This window comes from Lacerta agilis, chromosome 15, assembly GCF_009819535.1.
Source record: "Lacerta agilis isolate rLacAgi1 chromosome 15, rLacAgi1.pri, whole genome shotgun sequence".
NCBI classification, from domain to species: Eukaryota; Metazoa; Chordata; class Lepidosauria; order Squamata; family Lacertidae; genus Lacerta; species Lacerta agilis.
In genome coordinates this window covers 20,934,949-20,950,827 of record NC_046326.1, presented here as the reverse complement: position 1 = coordinate 20,950,827, position 15,879 = coordinate 20,934,949, and the positions used below count along the sequence as shown (strand labels likewise).

General features: G+C 46.4%; 1 protein-coding gene across 3 annotated transcripts in view; it reads right to left on the bottom strand.

The window, feature by feature from the left end:
* Nucleotides 1-7,992: 7,992 nt before the first annotated feature.
* The window catches only part of POU2F3 (POU class 2 homeobox 3), an 86,119-nt gene continuing 78,232 nt past the window's right edge, over nucleotides 7,993-15,879 (bottom strand). For all 3 annotated transcript variants that reach the window (XM_033172374.1, XM_033172376.1, XM_033172377.1), the window contains 3 exons: nucleotides 13,655-13,721; nucleotides 10,588-10,720; nucleotides 7,993-8,080 (listed from right to left, as the gene is read on the bottom strand). In XM_033172374.1, coding sequence (XP_033028265.1) covers nucleotides 8,041-8,080; nucleotides 10,588-10,720; nucleotides 13,655-13,721 — 240 coding nt within the window. In that variant the 3' untranslated portion in view covers nucleotides 7,993-8,040. The remainder of the gene's footprint in view (nucleotides 8,081-10,587; nucleotides 10,721-13,654; nucleotides 13,722-15,879) is intronic.

Sequence of the window (15,879 nt, the reverse complement as noted above, 5' to 3'; positions counted from 1 at the left end):
CAGGAGATAAGCCTTTTGCATCAGCCAGTGGCCCATCTAGCCACTGGCGTTCTCACAAGGAACGGCATGCCACATGGGTGGCACTGTGGTCTAAACTACCGAGCCTCTTGGGCTTGCCGATCGGAAGGTCAGCGGTTCGAATCCCTGCGACAGAGTGAGCCCCCATTGCTCTGTCCCAGCTCCTGCCAACCTAGCAGTTTGAAAGCATGCCAGTGTAAGTAGGTAAACACAGTGGTACCTCCTGTTATGTACATAATTTTTATTCTTTTTTACACTATACTACTACAAATATAAAATAAATCCAACATTTTCATACATTTTCCACTTTGGCTTACAAAGCCATGACTTCCCTCAATCCCTCCACATGGCTTTCAGAATTATATCTTGGTATTATACTTCTTTAATCAACCATTGCTTACATTATCATAGAATTCCTTCTTACTTTAACTACCATACTTACAATAATATTTCTACACATTAACTACAAAACTTCTTGAAATCCTATTAGCGTATTCAATTATAAATTGTCTTTTAAATAGTTCATAAACTTTAACCAGTCTTTGATGAATTTCTGGTCCCACTGTTCCCGGATTCTTCCCGTCATTTTGTCCAGTTCTGCATATTCCGTCAATTTCACTGTCCATTCTTCTTTCGTCGGTAATTCTTCTTGTTTCCATTTTTGTGCAAGCAAAATCCTAGCTGCAGTCACTGCGTATTGGAAAAGTCTAATGTCCTTCCTTTCAATGTCTGTACCTACAATACCTAATAAGAAAGCTTCAGGCTTCTTAACAAAATTATATTTCAACATTTTCCTTAACTCATGATATATCATATCCCATATCCTCCTGTTATGTACTGTCCCCCTCACGAATGCTTCAGGTTACACGCTCCCCTAACCCAGAAGTAGATGCCCCTTGTTGCGAACTTTGCCCCGGGATGCAAGCAGAAGTCAAGCTCCAGCGGTGCGGTAGCAGCAGGAGGCGCCATTAGCAAAAGCGTGCCTCATGTTATGAGCGTTTTCCGGTTATGAACGAAACTCTGGAATGGATTAAGTGCGTAACACGAGGTACCACTGTAGGTACTGGTTTGGCGAGAAGGTACATGGTGTTTCCGTGCACTCTAGCTTATGGCACAGTGTCCCATTGCACCAGAAGTGGTTGAGTCATGCCGGCCACATGACCCGGAAAGCTGTCTGTGGACAAACACCGGCTCCCTCGGCCTGAAAGCGAGATGAATGCCGCAACCCATAAGTGCCTTTGATTGGACTTAACCGTCCAGGGGTCCTTTACTTTTACCTTTTTTACCTGTTCTCACAGTGAGTGTCCAGGTGCTTGGTGAAAACCCCTTAGGACATGAGCAGTGGTGAATCTAAATTTTGGGGCCCCTGAAGCTTGGACAGTTATGGGCACCCCTTCAAAATGGTTAGGTGGCAGGCTTCCCTGTACAGTCGTACCTTGGAAGCCAAATAGAATCCGTTCCGGAAGTCTGTTCGACTTCCAAAACGTTCGACTTTCAAGGCGCTGCTTCCAATTGGCTGCAGGAGCACCCCCCCCCCAAGGAAAGAATCACAAGCCACACCACCTGCTTCTAGAGTTGTCAGGAGTCCTACATAAGAAGACCCTAGTTGCTTCAACAGACCAAAGTCCAGTATCTTGTTCTCACAGGGGTTGACCAGGTGCCCAAGTGGGAAGCCCACAAGCGAGACCTGAGTGCAACAGCACATTTCTGATTTCTAGTCCAAACATACCTTTATGGAGGGAAGGACAAGCTTTCTCCATCCATCTGTGCTGAGTTGTGATCCAGAAGAGTAACAGATAACTTGCCAGAGGAAAAAGCAGCTGTCAAGCTCATCGCCCCCCCACCCCCAATCTTCTCTTTATGATTACGCATTCAACCTCCTAAATATGGAGTGACGGCTGCTTCAGAGGTTTCGTTTTGTTCAATTTACTATTGGATGGGGAGAAAGCAGACTATAGCATCCCATGGAACCTGTTGCCTAAACCCAACATGCTACGTGCCCCAAATAACTAGGACATCCCAGTAGATGAATAAGTCATTGCCCACACTCTGTCACTGTCTGTATCATTAAGCACCAACTCGTGGCAGGAAATTAGGGTGGGGTTGCCATGTAACAGGATCCAAAATAAGGGAGGAGACCAACAACAACCGAGTGCCATCTCCCTTGCGAGAGGAGCAGAAGATGAGCAAACCACATAGAAGGGATGCCTATCATAGTGACTTGATAGGCTGACTGCATCTCAAGCCATTATGTATGGTGCTGACGGCTATGGAAAGCATCCTGTGCCACCTTCCTGAACCTGTTGCCCTCCAGATGTTTTAGACTAGAACTCCCTTCACCTGGCTGGCATCCTAGTGCTGCAGTCCTTTGCTGGAATCAGAAGAGCCTCTGCCCTGATATTGCTGCCGCCACCAAATAAACGTAAGACCACCCCAAAGGCCCATCTAGCCAAGCGTTCAGCTCAGAAGCAGCCAGCTAGATGACGCTCCTGAGAAGCTCACAGAAGCTTGGGGGTGAAGACAATATCCACCCTACACCGTTAGTTCCCTTGTAACTGGTATCCCAAGGTAGACTGCCTTTGGACATGGAGGTTTTGCTGAGCTACCATGACTAACAGTGATTGACAGACCACAAATTAACCTAACTAAACCATATAAGTGGGACGCAGGTGGCGCTGTGGGTTAAAACACAGAGCCTAGGGCTTGCCGATCAGAAGGTCGGTGGTTCGAATCCCTGCACCCGTTGCTTGGTCCCTGCTCCTACGAACCTAGCAGTTCGAAAGCACGTGCAAGTTGATAAATAGGTACCGCTCCGGCAGGAAGGTAAACGGTGTTTCTGTGCGCTGCTCTGGTTCGCCAGAAGCGGCTTAGTCATGCTGGCCACATGTCCTGGAAGCTGTATGCCGGCTCCCTCGGCCAATAAAGCGAGATGAGGGCCACAACCCCAGAGTCATCCGCGACTGGACCTAATGGTCAGGGGTCCCTTTACCCTTTAAGCCATATAAGCCAGTGGTGACTTTTATCTTTCGAGCCTAGTCTCCACATCTTATAGGGTGTCCTTTGCTTAAGAAAAGATTTTGCCTCCTAGGGCAGAGGTGCACAGGGGTTCCTATAGAGAAGCTACTCCTGCCCCGCTTTTTGCCTGATAGCTCGCCAGGCATTGGACATATGCCCACTCCCCCAATAGCCTTAAGGACGAGACACTTTGAAAATATCAAATGAAAGCTGAGTTTCTTGAGATGCTGAATGTTGCACTCAATATTCTTGTGGGGGCCTGGTATTGATACACTGCTCAGGTTATTCACATTTGACACATTTAGTCACCCACAGATCCCAATGGAAATCAACATGTGTTTAATTGTTCATGTATGTCCTATAATTACGGGTTGACCTGGGATTAATTCTTCCTGGATTGCGTACAGCCAGATGCAATCACCTGAGAAGTCATCAACTTTCGCCTCCATGAAACCTACATATGAGAATGACAGCACAGGACATGGGTAGGCAGCCTAAGGCCCGGGGGCCAGATCTGGCCCAATCGGCTTCTAAATCCAGCCCACGGACAGTCCGGGAATCAGCGTGTTTTTACATGAGTAGAATGTGTCCTTTTATTTAAAATGCATCTCTGGGCTTAGGAATTCATTCATTCCCTCCCTTCAAAATATAGTCTGCCCCCCCCCCCCACAAGGTCTGAGGGACAGTGGACCAGCCCCTTGGTGAAAAAGTTTGCTGACCCCTGGCATAGGAAAACCATTCGGCATATTTCTAGGAAAGCAGCAGGTTGCATGATGATCACCAGTCAGGACACTCTTCGTCACAAGATTGATGGTTACACTGCATGCCATCACCCAAGACTGGGTAGTGGAGTTTAAAGTACTGGTTGCCTTCCAGAGCAGGGGTGGGGGTACTTTTTTCAGCCCACGGGAAGCATTTCCTTCAGGGTAATCTTTGGGGAGCCGCATTCTAGTGGTGGGTGGGGCCACGGGCAAAAGTGGGCGGAGCAACGGCTGCACATTTTACGTTTGTACATTAGTCACTTTATCATGTGCATCATCTGTATGATCCGAAAAAACATGATTTGCAGGTGTGCAGGAGTACCACATAAGAAGAACCTGCTGGATCTGGTCACTGGCCCATCTAATACAGCATCCTGTTCTCACAGATGCCTGTGGGAAACCCAGAAGCAGGATTCGAACACAAGAGCAGCACTCTTGCCTCCTTTGGCCTCCGGCAACTGGCATTCAGAAGCATTTGTGCCTCTGCTCGCCAAATGCCAGTTCCAGGAACTGTGTTGGAAGACAGCTGTGGAATCCTGATCTGCAACAGCTAATCCTCTAAGAAGAGCGAGAGAGTCTGGGCAAGTTATGCTGACACATGTTCTCTGATCGCTTGACGTACGGGTTGGAGGGAGGAATGGCCATCCTGTAATAAGACCACTGATTTATTCAGTCTTGCCCACCCACCCACCCACCGAGGACCAGTTTGGAAGCCACCTTCCTCCCTAAATAAAAGTAATTGAGGTGACATTGAAACAAGGTTGCCTGTAAAGCCTATTTATATTACTTTAGCAATCATGGCTTCCCGCAAAGGATCTTGGGAAGTGAAGTTTATTCCTCACAGGGCTACCATTCTGAGCACTACAGCTACCAGGATTATTTGGGGGAAGTCACAGGCTTTAACTAGATAACATATAAACAGCCACGTTCTGTAAAGAAATGCAACTTTCTGCATTGATCTGATAAGGAGGTTCCCAGCATTTAAAAGGAATTTTAATGAAATCAAAACAATGCACAAACACACACACACATAAAAAGAGACACAAAATCTTCAAAATTCACACCTGAGTTATACAAACTGTTCTCCCAAAGAGAGAAAAGTGGAAGGCACAGAAGATGTAGGGTGGCCGAAGAGAAACTATTTACAATACAGAAAATATCTCCCCCCCCCCACACTTTAAACAAACATCACAATTGCAATCACGGTGATAGACAAAGTTTCTTTTGCCTGGGAGCTAATATAAAAACCCAATGGACAGACTATTAATAACAATAATTAAAAAAACAAACAAAACCCCAAAAACATAAAAGAACAGAGAAGTACAGTTCTAATGTGCTTGGAGCCATCAAAGTGGTAATAGTTTTATATTCATTCCTTGCCATCAATGTGATGGCAAAGAAAGATCTACGGTGCAAGAGGGGCAATTGTCTAAGGCAGGAGCTGGGCAGCTTATTCAGCCTGAGGGCCACATTTCCCGCTGGGTGGGGGGCCACTTGCCAGAAGTGAGAGGGGCAAGAGGCAAAAGAGGGTTGGAGAAACGAATGCAATTTTTACCTTTGTACAAGCAGGCTAGTTTCTGCACACACGATCACACACTCCCCTGCCTCCCCAGGAAAGCAAAAGGCTTTGGGAGACTCCAAGGACACATTCCGGTCAGGTGAAAACATCTAAGGAGTGTGCAAAGCAGGCTTGGCGAGGGGTGGGAAGTCACGTGACCTGGGGTGGGGGTGGGGAGAGAATCCTGAGAGCCAGATAGGCCTGGTTAACCCCCTCTCCCCGCCCCCCACCAGCCCTTAGGTTCCCGGTGGCTGGTCTAAGCAGCAAATATGTTGTGAATAAACAGAACTTGCTCTAGAAGAGGAATCTCCCAGATCAAGAGGTCAGCTGGTTTCAGAGGCTTTTTCCAAGCTAGTCATTACATAGCAGATGTGCACCACAGTCTCTGTGTGCACATTTAATGGAAAGCAGCTGGGGGAGGTAGTGAGTGTGACCGGAGGGGGACAGGCTGCTTCATCTTTTCCTCTCCAAACTTTTCCCACCCAAAGGTTGCCTCCACCCAGCTGCTTTTCCAGCCATCAGGCTCTGAGCACGGGACCCTCTTTTCACAGGAACAGACTTTTGCTGATCTCCTTCCTCCCATCTGCCACACAATTATTTATCGGGGGTGAAAGAAACAACTCATCCTTTTTATTGCTACCAGCAGCAGCTCTGGCCCAGGCCTGGTAGCTTGGGGATTATACAAACTGAGCGAAACAGAGGAATGAAGATTTGATTTCCATGGCTAGTGAGGAACGAGCAGGTCCGTCAGTTTCACTTTCTGTCCATTTCTTGTTGTTTTTCCAACCCAAAGGTTAAGTTCTCCCCATGATTGACATTGATTTTCTTTTCCTTTTTTTTTTTTTTTAAAAAAAAGTCATTGTGAAAATTCACCACTTTTTTAGTGCAAAATTCTCCTAATCGGCACATTTTGGCAAAGCAATCTCTCCTATTAAAATGCATTTTTGTAGGTTATCTTCATGACTATATGCATTTTTATGCATGCTTTGCCCTAGTCTCTACACATTGCTTGGCTGGAGAATTGCACTGCAAAATTTGGAAACTGAGAATTTTGAAAGGATGGCTGTGCTTCAGTTTGTGCATCATTTTGGAAATTAGGTAAATTTGCCTTTTGATGCAAACTGAATGGAATTTCTTCCACATCCCAACAACTTAGCATGTAAGTGTGTGTAGCCAGACTCCAGGGGTTAGAGGCTATTCAACCTATTTCTGTTTTTTTCCCTCCTAGTTACTGCTGCCCCTCCTAGTCACATTCAGATCAAGGGAGTGGTAGAAGTGACTTAGACCGGCTCACAGGCAGTTTTGTCCAGTCAATCTTCCCCACCAAAATGTTTCACTTGAATGAAAAAAGGGAGGTGCCTGTAAAATTAACACATCTATCACAGGCATTGGCAATTCTAAAGCACAACCTCCCAAATATTGGAGAAGCAAGTGTCTAATAGATAGGCAAGTTAGGTGCAAAAGTGCCCATTTGGTGAATATACCATCCACGTTTGGCCTAATATATTTTGTTACCTGAGATGCAGGCCCAGATGGTACCCTCCCCATGTCATTCACTGAAGCCAACCAGATTGGTAGCTGTGTTTTGCTTCAATGTCAGCGAAGGAACAATCATTGCAGCTGAGGGTAGCTGGTTTGCTTAGGGGGTACAATGGAGACTACATGTGTACAACCTCACTCTGCCCAACAATAGGGTCGGCCCAGGCAGCCTCACTCTTGAACAATTAGATGCATGTCAATTCCATGTCGTATCTTGCTCCCCAGAAGCTATGGGGTCCCCAGCACAAAGAGTCTGGGGATCGAAACCTGCATGCATCCACATCACCTAAACCATGGGTAGGCAAACTAAGGCCCGGGGCCCAGATCTGGCCCAATTTACCTTCTGAATCCAGCCCACAGATGGTCTGGGAATCAGCATGTTTTTACATGAGTAGAATGTGTCCTTTTATTTAAAATGCATCTCTGGTTTATTTGTGGGGCATAGGAATTCGTTCATTCCCCCCCCCTTCAAAATATAGTCCGCCCCCCCACAAGCTCTGAGGGACTGTGGACTGGCCCCCTGCTGAAAAAGTTTGCTGACCCCTGACCTAAACGTTCCAACAATTTTGAGAAGATGCCCTCGAATGCATCGCTCATAGGCAATCCAAGCACAGCTACCTTGCTCCAGAGCACCACCTGCAGGACATTGAAAGTGCCAATCCTGATTGAAACCTTCAGGAAATCTAATTTGGCAGCCTTGGCTTAGCTTAGGGGGAGATCTCCGCGGATGCATCTTTTTTAGGTTTAGATGGGAGAATGGATGCGTCTTCACAGCTGCCTCCCAACGAAAAGCATTTACAAACTAGAGAGAGAAGACATAACCACTTCCCCGCTGAAGATCGCCAGGCATCAGTTACAGAGCAAAAGGTTTAGGCAAACGGATGCAGAGGATGACATGATGTGAAGGGCTTATGCCATGCACACGCACCGTTGCCATGTGTCACCGTTTTAGTCTCTCTGACAGTTCTGCTTGCAAAGTTGCTGCCATCAAGTGAGGTCGAAGGGAGACCTGTTGTGGCATGTGGGCCGTGCATTTGACTGAGCCACTGTTCCCTAAGAAGTGGGTCCATAGCACAAAAGTCCAGGCTCCTTTTCTTTTTTTGCAGAGAAGAAGAAGGTGGAGTTGTCTGCTCTTTGGGGAATGGGGCTTCAGTGGAGGTAGGTGGGCTGGTTCCATCGGTACCAGGATCTGCTCACAAGGATAAACAGAACAAAAAAGACACAAAGGCAAGACTTTAGAAATTGTTTTCTCTGCAGAGAGAGAGAGAATGCATGTCTATAAAAACTAGATGCGTGTTATGTTAGAGGGGATGCCAGGAAACAGGGAATTATGCTCACATGTGTTGGGGGTGTAAATATGTACAATTTTTTTGGGGGGGGAAGGGTGTTTAAGGAGATAACAGAAATCATGGGGTTAAAGCATTATTATCAGTTTACGATGGAGTGGAAGGTTCACAAGCTACGAAGGACTTGCTCACAAATTTATTGACAGCTGCATGAATTATTATAGCTAGGAAGTGGAAGGGGCAAACAGAATATAAAACAGAAACATGGTGCAAAGAGGGTTGGGATATAGCCATTAATGATAAATTAGCATGTGCCATGAAGGTAAGATGGGGAATATGCAGGAGAAATGATTTTGAAGAGATATGGAGGGTGTTCATAGAATTTGTATTGTTAAAACAGAAAGGGGTCAAACCATCGCAAGAGGTGTCAAAATTTTGGGAGGTTGGAGAGTTATAATGAAATGGTCTTGGTGGTGAGGTGCACATTTTTATGCTTATTTATGTATGATAGGTTGTTAATTTAATTTAAAAAGAGCAAAACCTAATTGTATAACAAAGGGCCAAAGTGTCACGGCAGGCAATGATGTTGGCAAGGAACTAAGGCAGAGCTTTCCAGACTTTTCATGTCGGTGACACACTTTTTACACATGTATCATTTTGCGACACAGTCATTCAGTTTTACTAGCAAGCCAGAGGTTAAACGAACCCCTTTCCAGCCCCGGGAGGAGCGCACGGAGCGTTCGCTAGACACACATACACACTGCAGCCAACACACTAACGTGTCATGACGCACAATTTGGAAAGCTCTGAACTAAGGTAACAACCACACAGTTTTTATAAAGAACATTTTAAAGCACACCCTCCCCCAGAGAAACCTGAGAAGTGTTGCTTAACTGCTCACAGAGCTACAATTCCAAGTTCCCAGGATTCTTTGGAGGGGTGGTTATGTATTACATATTTTGCCATATCTTGAAGAGCAAAAAAGAGGACACATTTGTGCCGACTTCTACTTTTAACTATGGATCGCTGTGATGACTCTACCCATGAAAAAGAGGACGTGTCCTGGAAAAAGAGGTCATATGGCAACCCTGAATATAAAGACATGACAGAAAAGGAAAAGGGAGGGGGAGGGAAAAGGGAGAAGAAAAGGCAAACTAAAGCACTAATTCCCAGGATTCTTTGGGGTAGCTATTTGCTTTAAATGTGTGTTATATGTGCTTTAAAGGGACCCAGGTGGCGCTGTGGGTTAAACCACAGAACCTAGGGCTAGCCGATCAGAAGGTTGGCGGTTCGAATCCCTGCGACGGGGTGAGCTCCTGTGGCTCGGTCCCAGCTCCTGCCCACCCAGCAGTTCAAAAGCACGTCAAAGTGTAAGTAGATAAATAGGGACCGCTCCAGTGGGAAGGTAAACGGCATTTCCGTGCGCTGCTCTGGTTCGCCAGAAGCGGCTTTGTCATGCTGGCCACATGACCTAGAAGCTGTCTGTGGACAAACGCCGGCTCCCTTGACCTATAGAGCGAGATGAGCGCTGCAACCCCAGAGTCAGACACGACTGGACCTGATGGTCAGGGGTCCCTTTACCTTTACCTATATGTGCTTTAAACATATGGTGTGGATCTGTTTGACCACGTGCCATTTTTCCAATTCTAAATTTGACCTCAAGGCAAGACATTATGAATTTTTTGGTACTATTTAACCCCTTTCCACCAGGATCAACAGTTGACTACCTAATAAGAAATTAAGCGGTAATTAATTACTATCCGCCCCAAACAATAAAACAGGCTGAACTAGCACACAGGAAGTTTTCAATTAAGGGCACAGTGGGGCCCCCAAAGTCTGCACTTATCAGGTTTTTGCTGCTTTAGTGTTTTTTTTTAAATCACTAATCACGTCTGAAAAGTTATAGGAGGTTAACACAGAAAACAACGGACTGCAGTGAGCTGACAAGGACACTTTCCAAATTCTCTGTAAAAAGTGGTTACTCAAAGCATAGCAATTCCAGAACATGGGAGCAACCTATTATGTCACCAGTGGGCATCCTTGTCTGACTTCAGGTGGCAGTTCTGCAACTGTGAACCTTTCCAAGTGCAACTGCACATTTTCCTGCAAGCCTTAAAGCAGAAGACAATCGTTTCCCAGGAGTGGAAATTCAGCACCCGGGGAAAACTCACAGTCACACCTGGCCAGATTGGGACTTTCAGTATGCTCAGGTGACTCTGCATCATATCCTGCTCTCTCTCCTGCCTCCTGGCTTTCTTCACTGTCCTTTTATTCACATGATCCCAGGGGAAACTTTATCTGAGATTCCTGCATTGAAGGGGGTTGAACTAGATGACCCTGCTGGTCCCTTCTGACTCTACAATTCAATTATTTTTTCAACTGCATCCCGCTCCCCCCGACATAGCATTACCCAGAAGAGTTGAAGCTGGAGGAGTTGATGGCTGCTTTGGAGTTGCTCTGGGACATGCCGGGGCTGCTGGCATGGAGACCCGTGCCAGGAGACGAGGGCCGGCTGGAGTTTCCCGGAGAGCATGATGATGTCACTGTGCAAGAGAGAAAACTATCCTTAAAAAAAAATCCTTCAGGCCTTCCGGTGCATGCAAATAGTTGTGGTTTCTTTCGCATCTTAACAGTTCATTTGTTCCGGGTTCCTCTCCCCAATTCACTTATTCACTGTTCTGACCCTTCTTTCCTAGGCCCTCCATTCAGTGGTGGCTGATGCCCATTGGGACTATATATATATTCATTCTCAGTTTCTCAGTAGTGGCACCCACCCTGTGGAATGCCCTCCCATTAGATGTCAAGGAAATAAACAACTATCTGACTTTTAGAAGACATCTGAAGGCAGCCCTGTTTAGGGAAGTTTTTAATGTCTGATGTGTTATTGTTTTAACATCATCATCATCATCATCATCATTAATTCTGTTGAGAGTCACCCAGAGTGGCTGGGGAAATCTAGCCAGATGGACAGGATAATAATAATAATAATAATAATAATAATAATAATAATAATAATAATAATAATAATAGAATTTATATCCTGCCCTTGCTCACCCTGGAGCCCAGGGTGGCACATAGATACAAAACTGAAAACAACAACAAACATTCTAATTTAATTTCACTGCACACAGGTGGTGTAGTGACAATAAAGGTTTATTATTATTATTATTTATTATACCATAACAGATTAAAGCATTATAAAAACAATGACAATTAAAGACATCTAAACACAATTACAGTTAAAAACATCCTTCCCAAATGACCTCAGGGTTGCCAGGGACAGTATCCTTCAGCCACCAGTTGCCTGGGTAAACAGGAATGCTTTCTAATTCCTTCAAGAAATGAATGATGATGGGGACAGGCGCACCTCACTAGGGAGGGCATTTCTACAGCCGAGGAGCCATTACCGAAAAGGTCCTGGCAGGGCGGGATCCAGAGAGGCCGATGGTAGGTGGGAGCACAGCCAAGGACAGGCAGATTCAACTAATTCTAACTTTGTCCCCCCACCCTCCTTCTCCCATCTTCCTCTCAGCTGAGTTCCACTGTGGCAACATACAGATTATTGAGGAGGAAGCTGAGAGCTAGTGTCCCCTTGCCCCCCACCCTGATTTGGATGTAAGCAAGAAGTGAAACAGGTATGGTGCTGGTGGTTGGTGGCTGCATTGAAACAGGGACTCGGGCATCTTACTCTTTGTGCCACCGGGCAAAGGAAGGAATTCTCAGTCCTGCTTCTGATGTGCTGCGGCGCCACCTCTACAATGGCCAAAGATGGTACTGCTGTTTTTCGGACCAGCCAGATCAGCTGACCTGTAGATTCAACAGGGGCCTGGCCGGTTCTATATAAGAGTTGCTCTAAGCCATGCCATAGGAACGTAGGAAGCTGGCTTTGACCAAGCCAGACCATTGGTCCCTGAAATTCAGTGCTGTCTGCACCAGCATGACGAATCTTTGGCCAGATGTTGTGGAACTGCAACTCTCATCGCCATTGGCCGTGCTTGCTGGGGCTGATAGGAACATAGCTGTCAAGTCTCCCTTTTTTGCGGGAAACTCCCTTATTCCAAGACGTTTCCCGCAGCTATCCCTTATTGTTGATATCCCTTAAATTTCCCTTATTTCCGGGAAGGAGAATTGGAGTCTGGGGACTCCTTGGGTCCCTGCCTTTCTCAGTCCTGCCTGCCTCCCTGCCTACCTCACAGGACTGTTGTGGGGATTAAATGAGGACTAGGACCAGGGAGCTCCTTGGAGAAAAAGGTGGAATATAAATACCTAATAACAAACAGACAGACAGATATATAAAGAAGAAGATATAAGAGACGAATGTTTCTTGGCAACAGGTGCTCAGATTAAGCATTGCTGCCCCTAACTGGAGGCAGAGCGGAGCCAACCTGGCCAGAAGCCATCAGTGGTCCTCTCTACCTGCATGAATTTGCCTAATCCTTTTCTAAAGCCATCCAAGTTGGTGGCCATCGCTGCTCCCTGTGGCAGGGAGTTCCAGAGGTTAACCATGTGCTGCGTGAATAAGTGCTTTCTTTTCTCTGCCCTGATTTCTCTTTCCTGGGAGCTCTTTCCTGGTGTAAATTAATTTGTAGCCTGGGGGGGGGGGATTACCGCAGCGTGGACTGTCCCTGAGAACTGTAGACTGTCCCCAGGACAGGTGAGGGTGCTGATCCCTTATTTTCAAATCCGAAACTTGACAGCTATGGATAGGAATTGTAGTTCAGCAACATCGGGAGTCTACACTGACTGACAGTTTCTCTCCAGGGTTTTGGACAAAGGGTCTTTCCCCTTTCCAACCTGGAGATGATAAGGATTGAATTTGGGACCTTCTGCATGCAAAGCAGATGGTCTGGCACTGAGTTACGGTCCTCTCCTTGACAGTAAGAGTTGTTTGACAGTGGAATGGACTCCCTCCGCAGGTTGTCGGTTCTCCTTTATTAGAGGTTTTTAAAGCAGAGGTTGGATGGCCACCTATCATGGATGCTTTTAGTTGAGATTCCTGCATTGCAGGAAGCTGGAGTAGATAACTCTATGATTCTATGATTCCCGGCCCCTCAGTCTGAGTAGCTTGTCCAGTGGAGTAATGATGCAGATTTCCTCATCTCACGTCTGTCTGCTCGAGAACCTGCCCTCTGGCCTGTCTGTCACCACACCCTTCCATTTTACCCTGTTGGGCTTTCACAGCCCAACTGCCCATTACAGTATCAATGGAAAGCCTGCGGCCAAAGATTTGGCAGGGTTACTTCAAGCCGATATATATGTGTTCCTCAGCCTGTGCCCCTAGGCAAGGTCTGAGCTGTGCAGAGGAATATCCGTGCAGGGCCTGAGGCGCCAAAGGCCTGAGGCAAAAGACAGGCTGGTTCCATGTTCCCTCCCCAACCCCATCCCACCTAGAGAAGCGGATCAGAGTGGCTGAATCATGGATGGAAAAAACAGAAACAGAGAAAAGTTCTCCTGGGGAAACCCCTGCCCCAACATACCTGCCCCATGCATGGTGCTGTGAACAGGAGTGACAGACAGGGGACCCAAGGATCCTGAGGTAGACACCTGGAAGAGAAAGGCAACCAAAAGAGGATCATTTGGGGTGACGGGTTAAAAGATTGGCCTTGCTTGGTTTGTCCACTGCAAGTCGTATGGCTGGTGCTTAGAAAAACACACACAAATAAGCAGTCACCTAGCTGTTGTGCTAAAGGAGCCTCAAATCGTTCAATGAGAAGCTCATTTTTGGCATCATCTGCACTGTACACTTAAACAGGGTTGGAAATCCGGAGACAAAATCTAAAAATAAATAAATTTTGAGCTATTTTAAAGGAAATACATCAGAATATAGACTGTGGCTTCCCCCACCAAAGAATCCTTGGAGGTGTAGTTTCTTAAGGGTAAGAGTCGTCGGGAGACCCCTGTTCCCCTCAAAGAGCTGCAATTCCCAGAGTGGTTTAACAAGCAATCCCTCTTCACAGGGAACTCTGAGAGGTGTAAGTCTGTGATAGAAATGTGATGCTGCTTTAAAAGTACAATGCACCCATCCCTCCTTTTTAATCTATTGCAGCAAGCCATAGACTTATTGTGACTTGCAAATGCAGCTACAATATTTAATTGATCGTTCAGTTACTCAAGGTTATCTTTCGGATTAAACATACATCCTAATTAAAACAAATGAGTGGAATTAAATGGGGGGTCCCAATTAAAAAATGTTTTGGATGGGTTAAAATGCGCCGCAGGGCAGATTCACGGCAATACATACAAAATACACAACTTTCCCCAAAGAAAGATCCTGGGAATTGTAGCTCTATGAGGATTCCGGATTGTATAGGCCAGGGGTCAGCACACTTTTTCAGCAGGGGGTCGGTCCACTGTCCCTCACACCTTTTTTTGGGGGGGGGTGCGGACTATATTTTGAAAAATAGAGGTGTATTTGTTGCGCAAGAGCTCCCCGTCAACAACGATTGCACAACCTGGATTTGCCGACACAGGAGAGGATCCCACCCGAAAATGGAGACAGCCTGAGAGCACCCTGTGCTGAGCTAGAAGCAGCTGCCTTGCAGGAAGCTGTGTGAATGAGTCATCCTCAGAGGGTACTCTCCTTTCTGAGTCAGTCCTGGTGAATCAGGGAAAAGGTGCTCTCTCCATTTGCTGGGGGCCTTGTTAATTTGGAGCGATAGCATCTCAGGAAGCTGGCTGACATTTCGGCGACTGAGACTCTCCGTCACAGTTTCAGTTGGATCCCAGCCTTTTTCCACGCCAGCATTTCTACAGAGCTTTTAAGATGATGCCTGTACCCTATCTCAGTAACACTTACAACAATCTTGCAAGGTAGGCCATAGCTGTTATTCCCATACTGCCTCCCTCCCTCTCTCTCTCTCTCTCTCTCTCTCTCTCTCTCTCTGTGTGTGTGTGTGTGTGTGTGTGTTTGGGGAGATGGCAGTTTACTGAGGGCTGCCAAGAAACTTTTGAAGCAAGGCCCTTGTGGTTGACAACTCATCATGAGCCATTATATTGTCCTGGCTCTCCTGTGTTGATCCCCTACGGCAAGCCATTCCTTTAGAAGGAGCTGGCATGCTCTACCCCAGCAACAGCTGCATTCCACTTCAAAGTGTGTTTACACACTAACGCTTCGCCCAGCGTAAGGTGAGGACCACACAGAATCCAGCTCGTGCCAGCAGCAACAACTCTTTGGCCATTCACACAACCCACTTCCACTCGTTTCTTCATGTAGGTGCACGTGCAATTCAAATTGCTTTGTAAGAAAGAAAGAAAGAAAGAAAGAAAGAAAGAAAGAAAGAGAGGCAGCAGCAGCAGCTGCGTGGAGCTATTCGGGCACCTGCAAAGCGGTTTTCAACAGGGAGAGGTGCTCTCTTGGCTCTGATACACCAGGAGCACACTGTTGGCAACATGGAACATGATGTTCAAAGCACAGTATTTGTGTAATACTCCTGACTATTATGTATAAAAAGTGGCTTTTCACCAATCAGACTTCGAATCTATCCAGCTTAGCACTGTTCTTGCATGCTCTCCAAGCTGGCATTTGCTGCCAGAGGTCTTTGTAACAGGGCATGCCAGGGACAATGGGATGCTGACAGTCCAGCTTCTGTGAAAGAAGGGACAGTCAGCTTGGTTTATAACAGCTTTCCTCAATCCAGGTGTTTTGGAGCACAGCTCCAAATAAGAAACAGCAAGCTCTGAGTTGGAGCCAACTATGTTCCCC